This window comes from Dipodomys spectabilis, unplaced genomic scaffold (assembly GCF_019054845.1).
Source record: "Dipodomys spectabilis isolate Male_0828 unplaced genomic scaffold, ASM1905484v1 ptg000140l, whole genome shotgun sequence".
NCBI classification, from domain to species: Eukaryota; Metazoa; Chordata; class Mammalia; order Rodentia; family Heteromyidae; genus Dipodomys; species Dipodomys spectabilis.
In genome coordinates, this window is record NW_024870817.1 from 13,175,191 (window position 1) to 13,197,941 (window position 22,751).

At 38.1% G+C, this 22,751-nt stretch overlaps 1 protein-coding gene across 1 annotated transcript in view; it reads right to left on the minus strand.

The window, feature by feature from the left end:
* Adgrv1 (adhesion G protein-coupled receptor V1) overlaps nt 1-22,751 on the minus strand; it is a 479,179-nt gene that overhangs the window by 304,284 nt on the left and 152,144 nt on the right. The window contains exons 70-77 of the mRNA XM_042690972.1: nt 19,773-19,916; nt 17,536-17,710; nt 15,431-15,566; nt 12,975-14,080; nt 10,455-10,569; nt 9,435-9,606; nt 2,889-3,131; nt 16-423 (exon numbers count right to left, since the gene is read on the minus strand). Coding sequence (XP_042546906.1) covers nt 16-423; nt 2,889-3,131; nt 9,435-9,606; nt 10,455-10,569; nt 12,975-14,080; nt 15,431-15,566; nt 17,536-17,710; nt 19,773-19,916 — 2,499 coding nt within the window. The remainder of the gene's footprint in view (nt 1-15; nt 424-2,888; nt 3,132-9,434; nt 9,607-10,454; nt 10,570-12,974; nt 14,081-15,430; nt 15,567-17,535; nt 17,711-19,772; nt 19,917-22,751) is intronic.

The window sequence follows — 22,751 nt, forward strand, 5'->3', positions numbered from 1 at the left end:
GCAAGGACTTCTTACCTTTTCTATCAAATGCAAGACAGCACTGAGCTGTTCATCCGTGCTCTCTGTGGCCACTATCAGGCTGATGTCGTGAAGCACCCTGTTAAGAATGATTTCATCCAGGGGCTGGTGGAGCTGGTCCTCTAGCTCCCACATGGCCTGTGAATCTGCATCTGAGACAAGGGTGATATTGGCCAACCCGTAGGCATGATCAATTCTAGCACCACCTTTTGGGTCAAAGAGCACAATCTGAAAGCGTTTAGGAAATGGACTTAAAGATGATGTGCCTGGTGTTAAGATGACATCCAACATGACATTTCTCTGGCCAGGTTCAAAGACTAGTGTGCCTTCGGTTTTCACAAAATCTTTCCCAGGAACAGCTGGAGATAAGAGAGTACGACCAATGGTTTCAGCACTCCTCAACTCCTGGAAAGTAAATGAGAACATTTAGATGAGACTGACATACCTCTCATCACACCAGTAAGTTCTCATGTCTTAAGAAAAAAGTTCTACTTCTGTTTAAAAAAAAACTGATGGGCCATAATGACACTGCCACAAAAGCATGGAGTTTTAAACCAATTCTAGTTACTTAGACAAGTCAGAGAAATACATGCAACCCACACAGTGTTGAGGTTAGAAGCATCAATGGCTTAGAATGAATGAATCAAGCATAACAGCTAGGAAATGAATGTTAGGATTGCTTTGCAACATTTCTGCAATAATGAACACAATGAACACACTAAACTTTGTGCTCTAAGTATACATGCTACAAAACAGTGGTGCAAAAGGGGGATTACTGACATCTTCATTCTCTTGGAATATGGAGAATAGGAAGGAGACAGAGGGCAAGGAGGAAGGAGAATAATTGGGGAGGGGAAGGGAAAAAACAAATTGTTTAAATAGGGGCACAGGTGGACCCATTGCAACAATGAGATGTACAAGTCGTTATGCCAAAAAACAAACTTTACAACTTTGGCTCAGGGCTGGGAAGGGGGGCAGCTGGTGGCAGGGGATGGTATGGGAAAACAAAGGAGGAGGCAACAAAGCTTGATAAGAAATGTACTCATTACCTTGCTCATGTAATTGTAACCCCTCTGTACGGTATTTTCACTATATATATATATATATATATATATATATATATATATATACATAAAAGAAAATAAATGTATGTGCCTCTGAGTTTTTTTCAAATTATAGTTATTACAAAGGCTCCTTGAAAGTACAACATGGATGCTTAGTCCAGCAAGAAATGAGAGAGGGTATCCATTCATTTATTACTGAGCCAACAACTGGTAAATTCCTCCTAAGATACCCCAGGTGGCATAATACAGCTGCACAGTCACACAGCAAGCACAACACCTGCACACAGAGAAGCTACTGTTGTGGCAGAGGATCCAGAGAAAACAATGCTAGGGAATTTGTTGTTTTGTTAAATGGAGTTCTATGAAGAAAAATAAAGCAAGGAAATGCAAACTGATAGTGAGAGCGCAGCTGCAGACTGCGCTAAATACAGGATCTCAAATGTGGTGTTTGAACAGAGAGCTCCACAAAGTCAACGATCAAGAACCACCCGCGTCTCAGGAAAAGTATTCCAGAAGGGAGAACAGAAATCACAATGTCACTGAAGTGAGAATCCTCTCCACATGGAAGAAGAAGGAGGAGGAGGAGGATAAGAAAGAGGAGGAAGACGAGGAAAAGGAGGTGGAGAAGAGGGCCAGTGTGAGTAGGAGAAGGAGATGCTGGTGAGGAATGTGAGAGAGGTGGAAGAGGTCAGACCAAAGGGTCTATCATGGCTGGAAGACAGACAACACAAGAAAAGTCAAGTCAAGAAGAGTCATTGAATATTCTCATGAGAGTTAAAGGTATTGGATATATGTTAGACTTCAGCAGAGAAGAACAACTGAGGCAGGAAAAAAGACATTTTTTGCCAGTGGTTCATACAAGAATCAGTGGTAACATGTCTGAGGGACACTTGAATAGGGAGGGTAGACAAACTCAGTCTGGGGGTACATCTTGAATGTAGAATCATTAGGACTTCTTCATGAATTCAATGTTGGCTGAGAAATTAAAGAGAATGAACATTCACATCCAGCAGTCAGCTTGGATGAGTAACTGGATTAATTGTCAAAACAAAGGAAGAGATAACTTTTTTTTATCATTTTAAACATAATCTATTACTGGTAAGGAATAAAATGACACATTGCAAATATAAGAATTAGTGTAGTAAATAAAATTAGAGTTACACTGGGCTCTGGTGGCTCATACCTTTAATCCTAGCTACTCAGGAGGCTGAGATATGAGGATACAGATCAAAGCCAGACCAGGCAGGAAAGTCCGTGAGACTCTTATCGCCAGGTAACCACCAGAAAACTGGAAGTGGAGCTTTATCTCAAAGTGGTAGAGTACTAGCCTTGAACACAAAAAGCTCAAGGATAATGCCTAGGCCCTGAATTCAAGCCCAATATCTACAATAAATTAGATAGATAGATAGACAGACAGACAGATAAGACTGATGATGGTCAAGTGCTGATGGTTCATGCCTGCAATCCTAGCTACTGAAGTCTGAGGACAGACTGAGGACAGGCTGAGGTCTGAGGACAGCAGTTCAAAGTCAGCCCGGACAGGAAAGCCTTTGAGAATCTTATCTCCACTTAACCATCAGAAAACTGGAAGTGGAACTTGGATCAATGTGGTAAAGTGCTAGCCTTGAGCAAAAAAGCTCAGGGATGGCACCTAGTCCCTAAGTTCAAACCCCACAACCAACAGAAGAAAAAAAAAGAGTTATAATGGTATCCTCAGAAAATAGTGTATCAAATACTGTTTCAAGACATGTACTGTATGTTAAAGAAGAAAACCTTTACTTGTACAACTATTTGTTCCATGCTTACCTGGGTACTAAAGCTCACAGACATCATTGACCGTGTCCCAGAATCTCTGGACACCTGCAAGCTGATCAAAGTAGCATTCCTCTGAGCCACGGCCAGCCGAGAACCCACAGAAAAATACATGAGGCTTCCAGGTTCATCATGCTGTAAAACTTTAATCTGAGCAAATCTAGCACTGTTGTTTATTGCTGCTCCAGAAGTTACTTCATATAGCTCAACAAAAAAATCCATTTCACCTTGGGGTATCTGCCAGTGAGCAAAAGGAAGGTATACAATTATTACTAATATGAATCACACAAACATTATAGGTGTGACTATGTACTACAAATATATCCCATACTCTTTGCACATAAGAAAACATATATAATGTATATATGTGTGTGTGTATATATATATGTAAATGTATAGTTTAGGTGAGTTTATTACTGGGGGATTACCATCCAGAGATAACCTGTGCGTATTCAGTGAACACATGGATAAGCAAAATGCATTGAAATACTAGAATAGTATGAAGTATCTGAAAAGAACTTATTTGTTCAATATTTTTTACCAGAGGTAGATCTCAAAACAGGGCTACATCCAAAAGTGTAAACTTTCATAAAGCTGAATATAGAAAGATATCCTACATATAAAAGTACAAGTTACATACAATTTATATTGGTGATATGTAATTGCAATAGAGATTTATGCAAATGTCAAAAACAAAGGAAAATAGCACACACATGTCCACTGTTGTCTAAGTAGAGATGTCAGATAGAAGCCAGGACAGGGAGTGACTTTGTGTGTTCTTATTATACTGGGAAACAGAGGGAAAGGGTTTCAGCTTGGCAAGATTTTATATTGATGACATTGTTATTTTTAAGATGTTTTAAATAAGTATAACCAAATATCAATAATAGCCAATTTTATAATTTCACATTGTTCTCTAATTTTCACAAAATTCAGAATGGAATGAATCTAAGTTGGTTCTACTAGTTGTGGTATGTTCACATTCCACCTTTGGTATTTCTCCACAGTATTCAATATTTGATTTTCCAGAACCTGAATTCAGCCTTACAACACATGTCAATCACCTCATTTTACTGATGGCTTGCTCTTATACAATGAAAGTTGAAGAACCTTCAAAGTGCTACTTGCATCCTGGCTAAACCAAGAAAGCTAAGCTGAAGTGTTTCAGCTGCATGTTTTATACTGTGATTTGAAACAAGGAAGCATTTAGGACCTGTGATCCTTTCAATGATCATGACTGTCATGAAATGAGACAACAAAGCCTTCTGGATTCCCCAAATAAGTCATATCCTTATCACACAAGAAATACTCCCTCTTACTGTGCTGCCTGAAGAAATCTGTTTGGCTTTCCTGTGGCAGATTACTCTTCACTTTTGCTGATTTTTCTGTCAGTAAATATGGAAATACGGAAAGAACTGCACTCACTCTTCCCACTTTTGAGGAGCTATATTTGGCAAATACCAGGAATGGAAGCAGTAGCAAGAGCTGTTATTCCCTAATGGCTAAGTAAGCCTGATTCATAATAGTTTCTTTTAACTGAAGATTTCAGCATATTATATTCCAATAAAGGCTCCTGTCTTTATTTTCCTGTAAAATATTCTTTTCCATTGTGATGATGATGAGAATCGTGCTTACAGCCATTTACAGTCAAAGAATATGCTATGATCTAAGTAAAGAACCATCTAAAATTGAATAGTGTACAGATGGGTGCCTGTACATAATTAGACTAGAGACAAAAGGAATCTTTGAGTCAGACAAAGAAATATTCTCTTCAAATGTCATTCTTGAAGTCTACTGGGAAACCAAGACCCACAGATCGCATCTGAGCTTCACCAGCACTTCTAATCATGACTGGAGGTCTCACAAAGTCCCACTCCAAGTGTAACTACCCAGAAGCCCTTTCCTAGCCAGGCCAGATCTATTCCAGAGTGATCTTTTGCCACAGCTAGTGTAAAATAATCTTTCCTGAGCTCATAATTGATAGCTAATATTTGAAAAAATGCACAAATGTCTACTGGTTATTTTAACAGTTTTTATTAATAGATTGCCTCTAATTTAATTATCACCTTAACTGTTTTGTTAATATAGGACCATAAAATAGATCAGTGGGCAAAGAGAAAGTGTACTGGAATTCTAAAGATAGGATCTAACCTTCTTGTAGTAATTGGCTAGACAAGTGATTTAAATTCTTCACAATTTGAAAATTAGAGAATAACTGCAGAAATGATCATTAGAAAGAGAATAGAGTAAAAAGTACTGAAAGTTGAAGTTCAAGAGACTAGGCTGGAGATGCTGGAGGGGATGTGGCCATAGGGAACCCTACTGCATTGCTGGTGGGAGTGTAAACTTGTTTGACTACTCTGGAAAGCGCTATGGAGGTTCCTCAAAAGACTACACATAGAGCTCCCCTATGACCCAGCAATCCCACTTTTGGGCATTTACCCAACTGATCACAAACTACCAGCACAATTATATTTATTGCATCATTATTTACCATAGCTAAGATATGGAACCAGCCCAGATGCCCCTCAGTAGATGAATGGATCAAGGAAATGTGGTATATATATATATGCATACACACACACACAATCGAATTCTATGCCTTCATCAGAAAGAATGACACCACTCCATTTGTTAGAAAATGGAAAGACTTGGAAAAAATCATATTAAGTGAAGTAAGCCAGGCCCAAAGAAACATAGGTCCCATGGTTTCCCTTATTTGCAATAACTAGTATATGTCTAGAACAGGCAGAAAAGGTCAAAAGCTATGTACGTATGACCATGTAAGATGATGCTGAGAGAAATGAACCTCAAGAAGGGGACAGAAGAAGTTTTATCTTTGTTGCTGTTATTTTTTAATGTATTTAAAATATACTGTGTGGTTTGTTTTATCTTTTGTATGTTCTTCCCCCATGGTATAACCCCTGTTGTCACTGTATTTGATTCTGGTGCCCTGCATCTCGTATATACACTTTCCTAATTTGGGGAGGGAAAGGGAAAGAGCAAAATGCTGAAATAAGGATACAGATTGATCCATTGGAACAATGAAATGCACAAGACACTATGTTAAACATGAATTTTACAACTTGGTGTGGGGGAGGAAGGAGTTGGGGAGGTTGGGAAGGGATGGTAGGGGGAAAACAAAGGAGGGGGTAACAATGCTCCATAGGAAATGTACTCATTACCTTACTCATGTAACTGTAACCCCTCTGTACAGAGACTAGGCTGAGGTAAGGGGATATCACCATTATTCATTAGTTAGAGGCATAAGTCTGTGAATAATATTGTCATGTTCAAAATAGATATTTTGATAAACTCTTTATCACTAACATTGATGCAATGATTATAAAAGCCATTGGATTCTCACAGACTGGGTTCTTACCTATTCTGAATATTAGAAATATCAACGTTGAGGAAGGGCTTATCTTACTGCTTAATCATATATTTGCAGGGTCTGGAGATTCTCTTTTTCCCTGTGAGAAGGACAAACTTGACTCAAGAAGTCCTTTCTTAATCCTATGACATTAATTTACCTATCTTCCTTGTCCAGTTTGTCCAAGACCAGTTTCATGGCTTCCATTACACACACACACACACACACACACACACACACACACACAATACTGCCTCCCCCATTGCCACTTCAAGTCAGCTTCCTTCAAACTGTATGAAGGCATTACAATTTACCTCTATCTTTTAAGATCTTTAGCTGATTTCACTGGTTGCTGTCACAAAGAAGGCATTTCCTGTCTGCAAAATTTTTCTTCTCTGAATATGAAGAAATGGCCTCATAAGATTCCAATCATCAAAAGGCTAATGTAGACATTTATCTCCAAAGATTTTCTCTAGCTGACATCCCTTGTATGGACACAAGTTTTAAGTGTTCTGAGGTATGCCTAAGATTCAAATCAGCTATTTTGGTGAATTACACAATGGATTTCTTTGGGGCCAGTCTGCAGGGAGCATATATTCATGGAGCATGGTAAGAAGGGACAAAGACAAACAAAAATATATTCTAACTTTCAAACAGGTGGCAGTGAATAGTAGGAACAAGACTGGTTATAACTGATAACTTCCATAAGAAAGGTACTGACAATTTTTTTAAATTCAGGTCTTATGAGGAACTGGTGTTTTAATTAATCACTAAAGAAGATCTATATTTAGGAAAAATTTAGCATATACTTGTTTAGGAAGGAATAAAAATATTTAGAAGAAATGCACAGGATTTAAGTGTTTAATAGAATCAAAGGATTTAAGCATAATGGATTCAAATATCTTGAATATAGAAATTTCAGTTTCTCACTGTCAATGTGATAGAAAACTTTAGGAGCCAATAGAAATCTCACTTAAAAATCATAAAATACTAGAATATAGTATAGTAAATTGGAAACTATGTAAAAATTGGAAATTCAATACTTTTTTTTTTTTGGTCCAGGGTACTAGTCACTCATGTCTGTAATCTCAGCCACTTGGGAGACAGAGTTTGGAAGAATTATGGCTCAAACACAGTACCACCAAATATAAAAAAAAAAAAAAAAAAAAAAACCACAAACAACCCCAACAACAACCAAATCTCATCATTAAAGTGGCCGTAATAACAGCACATTTGCCTGCTGTCAACTGTAATTCATAGCTCTACTTTATAGGTTTTGAGCTCTATCAAAAAATTAATCAAATGGTAGTTGACTGTATGACTTAGATTAGGAAAATTCTTCAATGGCTCTGGAATATGCAGTGCTCAAGAGCAGACATACCTCAGAGAATTTCAAACAGTACTGAAAGAACAAAACATCAACTTCCTGAGACATTCAATGGCCAAGAGATGACTATCAGAGTTTCAAAAAGAAAGCCATTTAGTAAGTAATTAAAATGCAAGATGGAATTCTTCAATAGTGAAAGGATAAATGTTATTGTAATATAAAAGTATTGTATTATGAACATGAATCTAGTAGGGTGCACTAGTTTATTAATCAGTGTATGGAAGAGTGTTGACATACCACAACTTTGTGGGCCTTCTATTAACCCAAACTGAACATTACTCTCTTTGCATACAAATAGGAAGAGGCTAAGAAACAGAAATGTGAATACAGAAATTATTTCTAGGAAAAGCAAAAAATTGCATTGTGGATTGTGAAACAATGAGGCAGAAAAATAGCCAATGATTGCATCTTTTGCAACTGGACAGAGCAAATGAGCTAAATTGGTAGAGGAATGGTGCAGATTTGTTATCTCATCCTTAGGAGAAGCCTCTGGTTTTTCCTTCCAGGTAAAACCATCAATGAACAAGTCAGGCACATATTTTTAATATTACTAACAGAGCGGTTCACTCTTCTTCAATCTTGAACTGACTACTGGCATTGAAAAATGTAAAGAATGAAACTCTGAAAGAAGCTTGATTGAGAAAATTAACGAGAAAGTTATAAATGTAAAAACATAGTAGCGTACCAACACCAATCAGCTGACCAGCACTTTCCATTTGAAACAGCCCCCACAGCCCCGCTGAGAACAGTGACCACAGATGAGTATTCTTTCTCTTTTGGAATGAGCAAAACTATTAGAATCCCCAAAAGATATGAAAACAGGCATGTGTGTAGCCTTAAAAATATGACTATTAAATTCTAACTTAAAAGTATTATTGTTATGTACTTTTCTGATTCTCAAAAGACAAGTATAGCAATTATGAGAAAAACAAGAAAAAATTGCCAAACTAACAATGTTGCTTTTTTAAAGTAAACCCGAGCATAATTAAATATCCTGAAGAAAATGTATTGGTCTGTACTTTGTCTGCTGTTTAATGTATGCAACATGAACAACAAACCTACTGTACTCTTGAATGTGCATAACTGGTGGCTAGTTTTTATATTAAATATATGAGTTTACTAAATAAGCAGTAGTTAAAGGTCAAATACTATTGACTGTTCTTTGGGCACTAAAATATTTGGAGAATCACAGAATAGGACCAAGAACAAAGCTACCCATTATTATTAAATACTTCAGAAAACTCTAAGTCCTCACTGACATCAGCATTTGAATATTGCATATTCCCTTAGAGAGAAGGAACGCCTGTCTCTCAGTGAACCCATAGACAATGACCCAAAGGCTTGCAAAGGTCAGCACCTCTCTGCCCCTTCTAGTAACCAAATTTATACTCTCTCAGTATACATGAAGAGAAAATGAAAAGTATTCCATGTATATACTAATTAAATGATGTGTGGATGGATACGATAGATAAGAACAATTTTACATTCAGAAGTAAGCAAAGATGCTAATCTGGCTAAAAAATGACATAAGGAGAATGAACACCACATACAGCTTGGCCAGCAGCAATCTAGACATGGCAAAAACAAATATAATAATTTTGTTTACACGAACTCATCATGTTATGATGAATTTCTGTGGTCCAGCAAGGCAATTTAGATATCTAGGTGTCATTTCTACCCAAATGGTGTGCAAATTTCAATACACTGGTCTTACAATGATTATGTCAAAAGAAACACAACTGAAACTTGCTGGAATGAATGATGTCCCATCATTTCTCACCTTCTCTGGTTTGAGCTCAAGCGTGATAAGGCATTGTGTTTGACCCATGATACAGGTTGTGGTTCCTGACACAAACAAAAGTTCATCCATTAGGTTTGCCTCTTCTTTCTGGAGAATGATGGCTGTTTTGTTAAATGTGACTCTCCAAAAGACCTGGACGTCTTCATATGCCCTGTGAACAAAGCAAACCCATGAGAACAACATGGCAGACTATCCCACATTGTGTATAAAAGAATGCTGCCATGGAGGCAAATTGTGCCTCTTTATTCACAGGCAGCACTCACCATGTAACTTATCATTCTAACAATGAACAACTTCCCTCAGGACAGATAAGAAATTAATGATCTATATTACTATTTCTGATGATATTCTCTTCAGTAATGAATAGCTGTTTGTCAAAGGATTTTATGTTAAGAACGTGAGAAATATACTTTTCTACCTATTAAGTACCACAAATGTAAAAAATGTAGAAAACCCCTGACTTCAAGGAAATGGTTTTCATTTGTCTTTTAGTAAGAATTTCTCTAGAAGAACACTGCTCCTAAAAATGACTAAATTTGTAAAAAAATAAAGAGCAAATGACTAAAATAGGCCCTGAATGGGCAATGTATCACATCTATAAATGTATGTGTGCATACAGGTGGGCACTTGAGAGAACATACTAATATGTTGCTTGCTCTAATTAGGTTAGATCCACAGTGTTGTCACTCCTAGTCTCCCATGGAGTATAAGGGCCATATGTCCAAAGTCACCAGAAAGTAGCGAATACGATCAGATGATGGATGGCCTACCTAATCTGACATAACTGTTGTGCTTCACAACACATCTGAGACAACCCTACATTGAGACTGTGGGCAAAATATATCACAGATCAAAGATGACAGCATCTCAGTACTACACATCAAATCCTATACTTCTTTTTGCTCACATTTCATTCTGCCTTGTATGAATTCCAATTGAATACTATGCCGACACTCAGGATGTTGTGTTTTACACACACACACACACACACACACACACCTGTTTGGCTGCCTTGTGACAACAAGATGTTGTGTTCTTTCAGCTCCTTCCCCCAGTTCCAGGCCCCTCTGGGATTCCTCACTGAAGCCCAGGATGCCATTGTGAAGATCACTCCCTACAAGGAGAAAGGAGGCGGTAACGGATTTAAGAATTTACAGGTTCGCCAATGTTCCAGTGATCTTGCCAGCTCAGAGAATATAAAAGTGAGAAATCCACAAGTGAGAGGAGGGAGCAACAGTGTGTGAAATCTTTACTAAATTAGATTCCAAAATTATAACATAGAAATAGAAAACAGTTTGAGAATAGAAGACCACTCAAAAAGAAGCATCGGACCCCACCAACTAACGCTGACATCCAGAGGCCTTTCCCTCTAATGAGACCTTACTTTACAATTGATGCCATGTGATTTTTTTTCTGTGCTTGTGTATTTAAAGTCAGTGTTTACTTGCAAGGGTGCAAGTTCTACTAGAGCAGAATCTGTTTTATGTACTTCCATGTTTCCAAAACTAAAAAGAGTGCCCAGGTGAGTGAGCATTTCATAAACACTGTTGAATAATGAATTCCACTTCACTGATTCATCCTCATAATAAGTAGACTAACCAAAAGATAGTTTGTTACACATCCAATGAGGTGTCCAAGAAGAAAACAGAACTTTTTAGGAACTCCAAAGCATGTCAGTGCCATAGACTCACTTGAGATTATAGGAACTATCACACTAAGAAGTACGTTTAAACTAGAACAAAACAGATTTAGACTACACTGAGACAGTCATTTCAAGTCCTGACAAGCATACCAGTGAACTTTCTGACCTAGATAAATAGCAATGAAGAGTCTCAGCTGTTTCTTGCTTCCTAGAAGGAGAGTTTCTAAAGCAATCAGCTTCAAATAATGCTTGAGTCCATCACCCAGAAACCTAATTCTCCAGGTTTGAAGAACATAGAATTTCTTAAGTAGGTCAGTGTAGGGGAACAAAAATATCTGTCATAATAGAAGAGAGATACGTTACCAGCCCCTGGCCTATTTCCTAGCTATAAAATGTACTGTAAATATGGAGCCTATTTATGTATTGCAGATGCTGTGTATTCCTGAATGGGAAGGCTATGTTTTTCCTGTTGCCTCACTGAACTTTGTCTTCTGCTCTTGATTCTTAGTCTTACCAACTAAATAATCATTGAAATCACTTCCTTACCTGGCCTCAGAAACCCAAAGTTGACTCTTCCTTCTTGTTGGCAATTGTTTCCTCATTATCTTGGGAGGAAATATGCTCTCCCCAAGTAGCTTATAAACCTCTATTTTAGGACAACAGAAACTAGCATAAGTCTAATGAAAACAATATTTCCCTTTGCCACATCTGCAGCTATAAATTTAAGTCACATTTCTAGTCTAGTGATCTGAGTCTTCTAATGTGGATCAAGATCAAAACTAAATAAACCAATTCCTCCTCTATTTATGTGGATAGTGTCTTCTAAAATCTCAAAATTGAAAAGATGTAGATTAAAGATAAGAGGAATCAGAAAAGTAAAAAAAATCCTTAAAGCAGAGATATTATTATACATGAGTCAAATGGGAAAAAGATGAGGGGAATATTTTCAGGAAGAATAAAGGAACTCAGGATATGACCATGTGAATGGGGCTTGGGGGTGTGGTTATCTGAATTACATCAGATAAGAGACAAGAATGTCTAGAAATTGTGATGGTTATTTTTGTTTAGCAACTCAGTTGGATTTAGAGGCTCCTAGGAGATGAGGAAATCACATTTATGTATCCGAATAGTGTTTTGGGAGAGGATTAGATTATGAGGGCTCTAACTTAAAGAATGAAAGGATGTATGAATGCTCTGAAAGACTCACAATAGGGTAGCATTATTGAGAGATGATGAGAAGTAAAAGGTAAGTTTTAGTTGGTGGATGTGTTGGTAGCATGTCCTTGGGGACAACATCTTGTCCTGGCTCCTTCTTTTATGCGTCGCTACTTTCTGGCCACCATAAACTGCTCTGCTCTATCATTTCCTACCTCTACCATAATACCTCCAAAATCATGAGTCCCTCAGTCCTGATCATATTAAATCACTGCAATCAAATACCTGTATCACAGAATGAAGATAGAATGTTAGCTTCCAAATTAATTTTAGTGGAAATATGTAGATGATAGTAAGCCAATATAAATCACTTACAGAAGTGAATTCAAATGACAATGTTCTCAATGAACTGTGGGGACATGAATAAATGGTATTAATTCCAAGTGCTGTAAACTTGTGGGGCAACATAACTGGCAGAGATTACGTTTGAAAAGAAGTATAACCTTAAAGATAGTATAACTGGGTATGAGCTTAATGAATCCAGTTAAATTGCACTCGAAAACAATAGCATAATTTCATGTCATAAGTTCATGCTTTGGGAAAGGGTATTTTTCAATAAATTACCATGAAGGACAGAAATAATTCATCCTTCTTAGATTCACTTCAAGATAGACTGATCTTTTTGCAAGTCTGTACCACAAAAGTACTTATGCAAGAATTACCTGAAATAATAACCATGGAAAAAGCTCCAAACCCAGCATCATCCTTTCCCTTTGCAACCTGCGCTCCCCCTTGAGGGTCTGTGAGAAACACGTAGAAGAATTCCTGCCCCTCAGGCTCGTCATCATCCAGAATGGGAACGGACACTGTATGTTCTCTTTCTCCATCTAGAAATGTAAAGCTAAGTGCTTGTTCTTCAAAGTCTTCCTCTTCAACCGCCCATGTTAGGTTGGCGACTCCATAGACATCCTGAAAAGGCAATACGTTGGGATCCTCCCCAGCGCATCTTTTGCCAAAAGTTTTAACCGTGATGCTGACATTGCCAGTAAACCCACCGGCCCTTTGGATCAGAACTTCTGCAGCACTGAATGTGCCATTCTTCATCTCCTCATCCACATAAACAATAGGGGGGGTTAGGCTAAAAGTCCCATGCATGAAAGCATCAAATGCATTCTCCATTCCAATAGTTGCATCGGGCTTCTCAGGCATGGCTGATGGACCAGGAAGGGTGACAAATTTCTCAGGGGTGATAGATTCACTGATTGCCTCAGTAACAATGACAACCACCTCTGTGGTATGTTGAATGGCAGTTACCCTGTCTGTGCCAGGATATGTGAGGGAGCCAGTTTCTACAGGAGTCAGCGTGGTAGGGTTGGCTGCTGCTGTAGGCATGGAAATATCTGTTCCCATGATGTCATCATTGTCCAATATTGTAATCACTGCAACACTGAGGTTGAGATTCAGGCGTGGTCTCCAATTAACACCAAACTTTCGTAATCCTGTAATTTCTACTGAAGTAAGATTAACGTAAAACTCTTCTTCTGTCTCAGGAATCTGATCATTGATGATGGTTATTTCAAAATCAACCTCAGGTTGGAACTTTTGGAAAAACACTTCCCCCTTCTGAACCGGCTCAAAGTCTTCCAGTGGCTTGGCACTTCCAGCCTTTGTCTCATAGTAAACTTTAATAAGATCACTGTGGAAACCGAACAGTCTCTGCACATGTAATCTGATAATCTGCGTGTCCTCTGACACTGTGATGCTCCTTGAACTAGGGGAAAACTGGAAGATTCCCATTGGTTCAATTTCAACAGTAGTGAAGCCTGATCTGGAAAAATATGATATTATGAGAATTGCTTTAACAATAGGATTAACACTGCATTGTCTTCTCACATCATATTTAAGATACTGCTCATGAAAGAAGCAACTTAGAAACTAAGTAAGCTCCCTAATGCCCACTTATATATTGCTAAGCAAGGGTGCAAGAAATGAGCAGGACTGGAGTAGCACAGATAGGACCTGGTGTGTATTAGTTGAATGAAGAGCTCTCCACTTCGGTTTCACCTTGGAGCAGCTATGGGAGACACTAAAGCACTAGGATCTCTCCTATATCAATACAAGAGGGCTGAATTCCCCCTGGTGCTCTAGACACAAACCAGCTCTCTTATTTACCAAACAGACATATTTCCAGAACTGGTATCAAAATTCTTGCTTCCTCCTGGTAGTGTTAATGGAAATACTTTTTTACATAAATCTAACTAAAACTATGCATGAGTGTGAAGAAAGCATCCATGGTTGAGCAATTTATGCTGAGCTATTTCTTGTGGGTCTTTGTTGTGAATAGCAGAGATTATGTGTCATGATCACCATAAAATTCTGAAAACAGAAATATGTTCTTTGGTTAAAAGATTTTAGAAATACAAATTTATATGTAGACAAATCTGAACACACATTATGAAGCATGGCTCTCAGACTTGCCCTCTGGTCAAGCATGTACTAGGTTTAAGAAAAAGTAATATCTTTACATTGAATCAGATTTGGCTGAAAATATACTGGGTTCATATAAATAGCTATTACAAATAAATAGCAAATTTAAATTAAATTATATTAAATTTAGAAAGCCATTTGTTTTAAGTAATAACATTATCCTATTATCCTAATGTGATCCTTTTCCTATATCTGCTCAAGGCTAGAATCTTGCCACTTGGGCGGCAGCTCTACTTCAGGTTTCTTTTTGCTTTCTTTTTTTTGGTGGTGGTGGTTAAATACAGATAAGAGTCTCACAGATTTTCTTGCTTGGACTGGCTTCAAACAACAATCATCAGATCTTAGCGAATTGAGTAGCTAGGATTACAAGCATGAGCCACCAGTGCCCAGCTCTTATCTTTATACTTAATGACTTGGATAAATCAGGTGTTTTCAGCTGCTTCTAGAAGACAGTACCCTTTAAAATCAGGTGAACTTTCCCAACCTCTGTTTCAAGTCTGGAGTCCTCATAAGTTCTCTGCCAGTCAGGGAAGGCTAAGGAACTCTCCTTAATGTAGGCCTCTCTATTGTTCTACACTGAACTCGCTGATTCTGCTTTAAGGATGGTGATCTTGTATCATTTTCTATCTTGACTGATCCATTCTAGGTTATTATTCAGAGAAGGTCGGGTTTGGAATCAGATTGGTCATACCGAAGTTGAGCTCCACCTGGAACTCGGCTCTGCACTCCTGACAGGTGAAGGACAAAGGCCTCTGGACGACCAGGCTGGGGAAATGTCCTCAGCACAACTCCCTTGCTTCGTTCACCATGGGAAAATGAAAGGCTCCCTGAGAGGAAATGAAAGTAAAAGGCAGGGTGTCATTGTTTAGGTTCTTAATTTGGAATGTGACTTAAACATGTAACAAAATATATTTCCAAAAATTTATACTCCAAAAAGATAGCATGTTTATAAGGCCAAAAGTGGAGAAGAAATTTACAGAAATCTCCTCAGTCTCTGTCTAGTCTTTCCTCCTTTCTTTCTTCCTTCATTCCTTCACCCCCTCACCTTGGTTCAATTACCAAATCTAGTAGCAAGAAAATGGTGTTGTACAACACCTGAATATATACTTGTCTTTGATCTGAATTCTAGCCATATCATTTTTAGTGATGTATACTGATATAGTTTGGGGAAAATACCATAATATATACATTATACTAAAGATTACTTCAAGGTCAAACATATGAAAAAATGTATAATACAACAACTGTTACCCTCAGAGAGTTCATGGAGATTTATCATATTTAATTTTCTTTAGATTTAAAAATTTATTATAATAGCTCAAAAACAAATCAATCCTATTTGAGGATACAAATCAATTGTTTGAGAACTGTTATTATTTTTATCAAGTTATTAAAAATTCACTAAAACTTTTGAAAATGAATTCCATATGTAAGCATAAAATCACATACACATGCATAAAAATCATAAACATTTATCACAATCAGCTGCTAATACAAAAAAAAATCAAAAATGGCATAGAACCAAGTATATCACCCAAAATGTCAGGCCAGAGAAGTAACAAATAAGCTACTGCAGAAAAAAAGGACTAAAAAATTTAAAAAGATAATGAAATATCTTTAGGAGATGTGCCAAAACGAAAGTACAGTCATCAACGTCAATTGTGTATTAGGTCAGGGCCTCTGTGAAATGGCTGCAGAACTTGACTTGTAAAGGTGTGTTTTACAATCCATCATGCAAATACACTGTACATGTACTGAACTTCCAACTGGGATAGAAGCTGTCGTAACAAGGACACTTTGATGATCCCTAACCCCCACATTCATGTTCTAAGGGACTTCCGTTTTTCCATTCAACAGTTTCCTAAAAACCTGAGGAAAATGAAAATCCCTCCATCCTCACTAAGAGACTGTACGTCTCACTTCTTACACAGAACTCATTAGATTTGGGATTGGCAGGAAATAGCATTTACATGGTAACCATGGGGCCTGTAAATGAGGGAGGGGAACTGCAGCTGTCACACCATGAAGCCATGAAGGGTGCTTTACAACTGCTACCACATGAGCTGTGTAACCATCTAGGATTTGCATCTCACTCGCTAAAAACAAAAAGCATCATTTTAAAAAGATAATTGATTGAATAGCTCCTGCCCCAGAAATATTCAAGTGACTATGTAAATGATCTGTGTTTTCTTTTTTTGATGCCAGTCCTGGGCTCAGTACTCTAACCACAGCTCCACTTCTGGCTTCTTATTCTTCTTCCTTTTTTTTTTTTTTCCAGGGCGGGGGGGGGGGGGGGGGGAGGAGGAAATGGTGGGAGGACTAATTTAGTGGAGATAAGAGTCTCTCAGACTTTCCTTCCCTGGACTGGCTTCAAACTGCGATTCTCAAATCTCATCCTCCTAAGTGTAACTAGGATTACAAATGTGAGCTACCAGGATCCAGTTTAGTCTGTAATTTTTCTCTCTCTATGGGGTAAATAATGTTTTTAAATCACTTTCAACAAACTTTTAATGTAATGGCAGACTAGTCTGCATGATGCCCTCTATTTTGACATACAGGCTGTAGTTTTAAATTTGAATGAAACAAATGTTTCCCCCTTCTCCCCAAGTAGCCTGAACAACTCTGATTATGTAAGTCTCAGAGTACTATTTAAAATTTGGGAGCATTTTTATTAATTATGAGATTAACTATGTTCAACATGAAAGAATTTAAAGTTTTTGTTAAATATTAAGGATGGATGAGCTAAGAAAATGGCCAATCAGCCCTATTGGTTGATCTAGAAAAACTAGTACTCACCCAGCACTGGGGTCATGTTGCCAACAACAACAAGTTCAGGGATTTCTACCCCAGGGGCATATCCAGCAGTCCAGGCCACTGAGAGAGGGCCATATGTGCCTCTCCTAGAAAGTGTCACTTGGCTTGTGCCAGTAGCAATGTCCATGAGTGGAAAAGCAGTGAATTCAAATCCAACCTGAGGAAAAAAAATGCTTAGAGTATTTTGCTTCTGAATTAAACTTTTTGGTTCTGAAGAATGGGTTGAACATTGACTTTTCTTGTTTTATGATGTTCAATTAAAGAGAAATGCTTACAGGTGACATCGGAAATTTAAGAATTTATTCTACTTTTCTATTTTAGATTAGGCATTATAGCATTCTCTTACTAAAATGAACAATACCTAAGAAAAACAGTATCTAACAATACCTAAAGAAATTATGGTTAAATGAAAACAAAATTTTCAAATAATATTTTAAGGTAAAATTTTATCAGCACTTTAAGATTTATCTTCTCTTTCAAAATTGCGATGACATAGTGCAGAAAAGTATGGAAGGGTGCCCCAAGATATCTTATAATAGGAAAAACAATAATGAGAACTCCTGTTTGATAGCAGTCTAGAATGAATTAGCGAAGCTTCTGCAAAGCAGATATCAAAAAGCCCTAGGTGAGCCCTTCACAGAAACATGCAAGCACATACACATGCACATACACATGCGCACACACACTATACAAATACTGTGGTGTAGCACAGAGACTGCATCACAGACCTGATTGGCTCTGACCCTGCCGTGTGGAATTGCATAGTGTTGAGATGATACACATGGATTAGAGCAGGAAATACTTCACTGCTTCAGCTGAATCATTTGCAATAAAGGATTCTCCTTTCCAGTAAGTAAGACAATATCATTTCAAAGAACAAGAGGAAGTACTGAAAGGTTCTGTTTAATGCTGGTAGATTCTACTTTAGGACACAAAGCCAACTTACTTCCTGGGGAGAAGATGCCCAGCAAGAAGCAGCTGAAACGCAACACTGATTGTCCTGAAGGATATCTGCCACCATTCCTACACAGAATCCCTGTCAGCATCTTGGGCCAATTCGCCATGGCCATTTGAGCTACCACGAGGGAATCATATCTCACAGGAGCTTCAAACATGTTATGCCTGTCACAGCAGTATCCCTGCCCTTTTCTTATATGTACAGAATGGGCTGTAAGGAAGTAAAAACCCAATAGCTTATTCTTTACTTTCTATCCTTCCTGCAATGAACTCAGAAGTCTCAAAAACTCTGAGTCACCACTGACATTTATCTATGATAGCACAGATTTGCTGCAATAAATCAAAGCTTAGATGTTTACAATAAAAGTGTAGTTAATAAATGAAAACATCTAAAATGCTCCTTATGTTTCATTTTTACTTTAAAATAGGGATACAGGTGGACCCATTGCAACAATGAGATGTACAAGACGTTAGGTTGAAAAATGAACTTTGCTTTGGCGGGGGGTGGGGAGGTGGGGTGGGGTGGTGGGGATAGGGGAGTGGAGATATAGGTGGGGGGGCGGGATATGGGAAGAGATAGGAAGGGGAAACAAAGGAGGAAGCAACAATGCTTGATAAGAAATGTACTCATTTGGCTGGGAAGGTGGCTCAGTGGTAGAGCGCTTGCCTTGCATGCATGAGGCCCTGGGTTCGATTCCTCAGCACCACATAAACAAAAAGAAAAAAAGCCGGAAGTGGCATGGTGGCTCAAGTGTTAAAGTGCTAGCCTTGAGCTGAAGAGTGGAGGGACAGCGCCCAGGCCCAGAGTTCAGGCCCCACGACTGGACCTCCCCCCCAAAAAATAAAAGAAATGTACTCATTATCTTGCCCATGTAATTGTAACCCCTCTGTACGATATTTTCACAATAAAAAATAATAATTAAAAAAATGACCTAGCATGGATACCTCAGAATTAAGTATTTCTTATCAAGATCTGAAAATTGTGAGTTTAGGTGATTATCACTTTTTAAAAAATCCTGTATCTAGCAATGTCCAAGATTGAAATCTTGTATAACTCTAAAAAGAAAATGTATTTTCCAACTAATGTTGAAACAAATTATTTTTATATAGTGTGTCTATTATGCCTACTTTGATATTCACAGGTGTACTAAAATTTAAGAACGCGGTTAATCTTAAGAAATTTGTTCGCCAACAATTTAATACTTTTCATATAAACTGCCCTCTGGGGGTCTGATGAGAGTAACACACCCCATGCCAATTACCTGGGAGTTGGCAGCTTCCTCTGGGATGGGAAGGCCAGCTGACTTTGCTTCCTGGAGAATTGTTGGCATGCCATAGACACGTCCACTCACCAGCATCACCGCTTCCAGATGCAAGGTGAAATTAGAGCCCAGTGAGAGGAAGATCTATAAAGAAACAGTATCAAAGGTTGCATTTAGTAGTAATAATTGTCAGAGGAAAATGAAGGCATGCGCCCTGAACTACTAGCACACTCCCTGAGGTGCCTCAACAAGCAAGCAGCTTCATCAGTCTTTCCCCTGGTCTTAAAACAATCTACTAGTTTGTAGCGTGAGGTGAGGAGCAGGAATTAGGGAGTATGACAAATGTGCACACCAATGTGTACACAAATGTGCACTATTTCTGCCAAAATGGCCTCAAGAATGACAGGAATCATGTGCACACAGCCAGGAGGGCTTAAGTGTCACAGGAACAGAAGAGCACACTAGTGAAGTGTCGTCTCCCATAACCCCCCAAAGCCCACTTCCTTTTCTCTACATGAAGCAACAACTGGTAACCAGTATCAGTTACTCAATATGGATAGTGACTTAGTTGTCTTAATTATTTGAACACTTGGGGTAAATAAAAAAAATCACTGAGGAAAACTTTAGAATCAAACAAAGTAGGGAGAAAAAAACTCCTGAAATAACATTCGTGTATGAAACAAAAAGCATTCTTGCAACGTATTATTTTCCCATAGAAACATTGCTATCAGTAATGATTATCTGATTATCCCCAAAGTTATCCTCAAACCTGAAATAGTCCTACCATGTCTGTATCTCTATTGAATGCAAAGGCAACTCATTCTATCAAATATCTTCTTCTAAAACTTAATAGAGTTCCATGTCCATTCCATCCACCAATGCACATAACTTGTACAAATGATATGTAACGTGAGAAAACAGATTATTTCATTCTTGCAAAATAGCATGTATTAAAAATGAATTTCAAGTCAAATGCAAAGGGAACAAGTCATAAACAGAACTGTCACTTCAGGCATGGGCATCTCAACCCTCCTATATTCCTTATCCCTACCCCAGCAAGTCACTGGCTGAGCCGCTAGTGCTGCAGAAGAATGAAGGATCACTTATCCATTCAAAGCACCCCATTGCTTCTCCTTTCCCATGTGGCTCCTCCACTCATGGGACAAATAAGCACACACAGACTTGTGTGATGGGGCAGATCCACAAGATAATGAACATTAAAGTTGAACGTGAGTCACTGCAGATTGGAGAAATAGCCAGTTGGCCTACAGAAGAGGCATTCTACAGATATTCAAAGAACTTGAAAGTTTCCAGTAATACTTCACATTCTCTTTCTAGTTCTAGGACCCAGCATTGCTCCTGGACTCATTATTCATTTACCTAACATTACTCATTTTATATATTTCCCATCAAGAATTTATGGTCCCTTAATACTCTATGCACATCCCACAATACTCTAAGCACTTCTGGCACTGCTTACCCACACACTTTTATAATTGGAGGCCAATGGACCTTCTCCTCTAACACCAAAAGCACATAACAACAGGAATTGTGACTTGTCCCTCTCTGTGCCTACTAAACTTCTCACAAGGACAGCACAGTGTAAATGCTCAACAAATGTCCCAGTCACAAACGCGCACATCCTCCTGTATTCTGATTTATATCCTTCTAAGCCTTGACTTGTCCCTTTCACTTTTTACTGCCAGTGTGCACCTCATACAAGAACCCAAGACTCAGCCAAGTGTGGCAACAGTTTACAATCCAAGCCAAGAGCCTAGTGCAAAACCTACTTCAGGAGTCTTTTATATTGTAGAGCTTGACAGACCCTTCCCTTGCTTCAACGATCCTCCAGAAGGTTAGAGGCCACAGCACAGGGATTATGTACATGCATGGCTTTGGGTGTTCTTCTTGGCGACTGACCTGTCCTAACTCCTAAGCTTCACCCATGAAAATAGAGAAAGGAGAACTATAATGTAAACTCATGACTAATGTGTTTATCTTCAAAAAGCAGTGTTGTATAGCCAGAGTGGGTACAAGAAAGTGGACCTCAGGGGAAAAAAATTCTAATTTTGGTTTATAAGTATGTCACACTTTGTCCCAAACAGTTATCTTGGAATACTAACTTAGCAATACCTAGTACTCTAGCTAGGCCTTGGTTTTCCACATCTTGCAATGTGTAAGAAAAGAAACACATGCATATTAAAATTTGTTAAGAAAAATGTTGGGGGAGTTTTTGTCCTAATAAACTTATTACTTTCTGTTGAAAATAGAAATCATAAAAGCAATTAAATAGGCATTCCAAAGCCTTTAATGTAAATGCATAGCTAATACATATAGTTTTAGGAATGCCAAGTACTTTTCAAATTAAACGATGAAACTTTCCATATGAAAGGAAAAGCAACCTCCTATCCTACAAAATATCCCCAAACACAAATAGAAGCCTGAGGCAGAGCAAGCAAGGTAGTTCCTATAACATACGTATTTCATTTTTCCTACCCATGACCTGAAAGAAATTTTGTTCTGCATGCATCTTTCCAAAAAACAATAGATGGTAATCCAGACTTCTCTGTGAGGAAACTGATTGCCAAACCCAACCTTGATATAAAAGGAAACACATCTATTCCTTGAATACTTAAAGGTATGACACACAGCTTTCACCAGCAGATTATGATTTGAATACGTTCAGAACACGCTGCTATGAATGCATGGGAATATATGTGAAATTATATAATGTAAGCACACTGTATTTTGGTTTTGTTTGGCTCTGTTGAGATAAGGTCTTTCAGGTAGCCCAGATCTTCTAATTTGTACATGAGGACTTAATACAATACTATGGCTGCCTTAATGCTTCTTTATTCTGTGCCCTTTGCTACAGTCTTGATAATATTAAGACATAGATATAGAGTTTAGAGACTACTAAACCAGGGTGATGGTATTGAGTCAGTTTCCCAGAGAACCATAGGAGTATAGGAATAAATC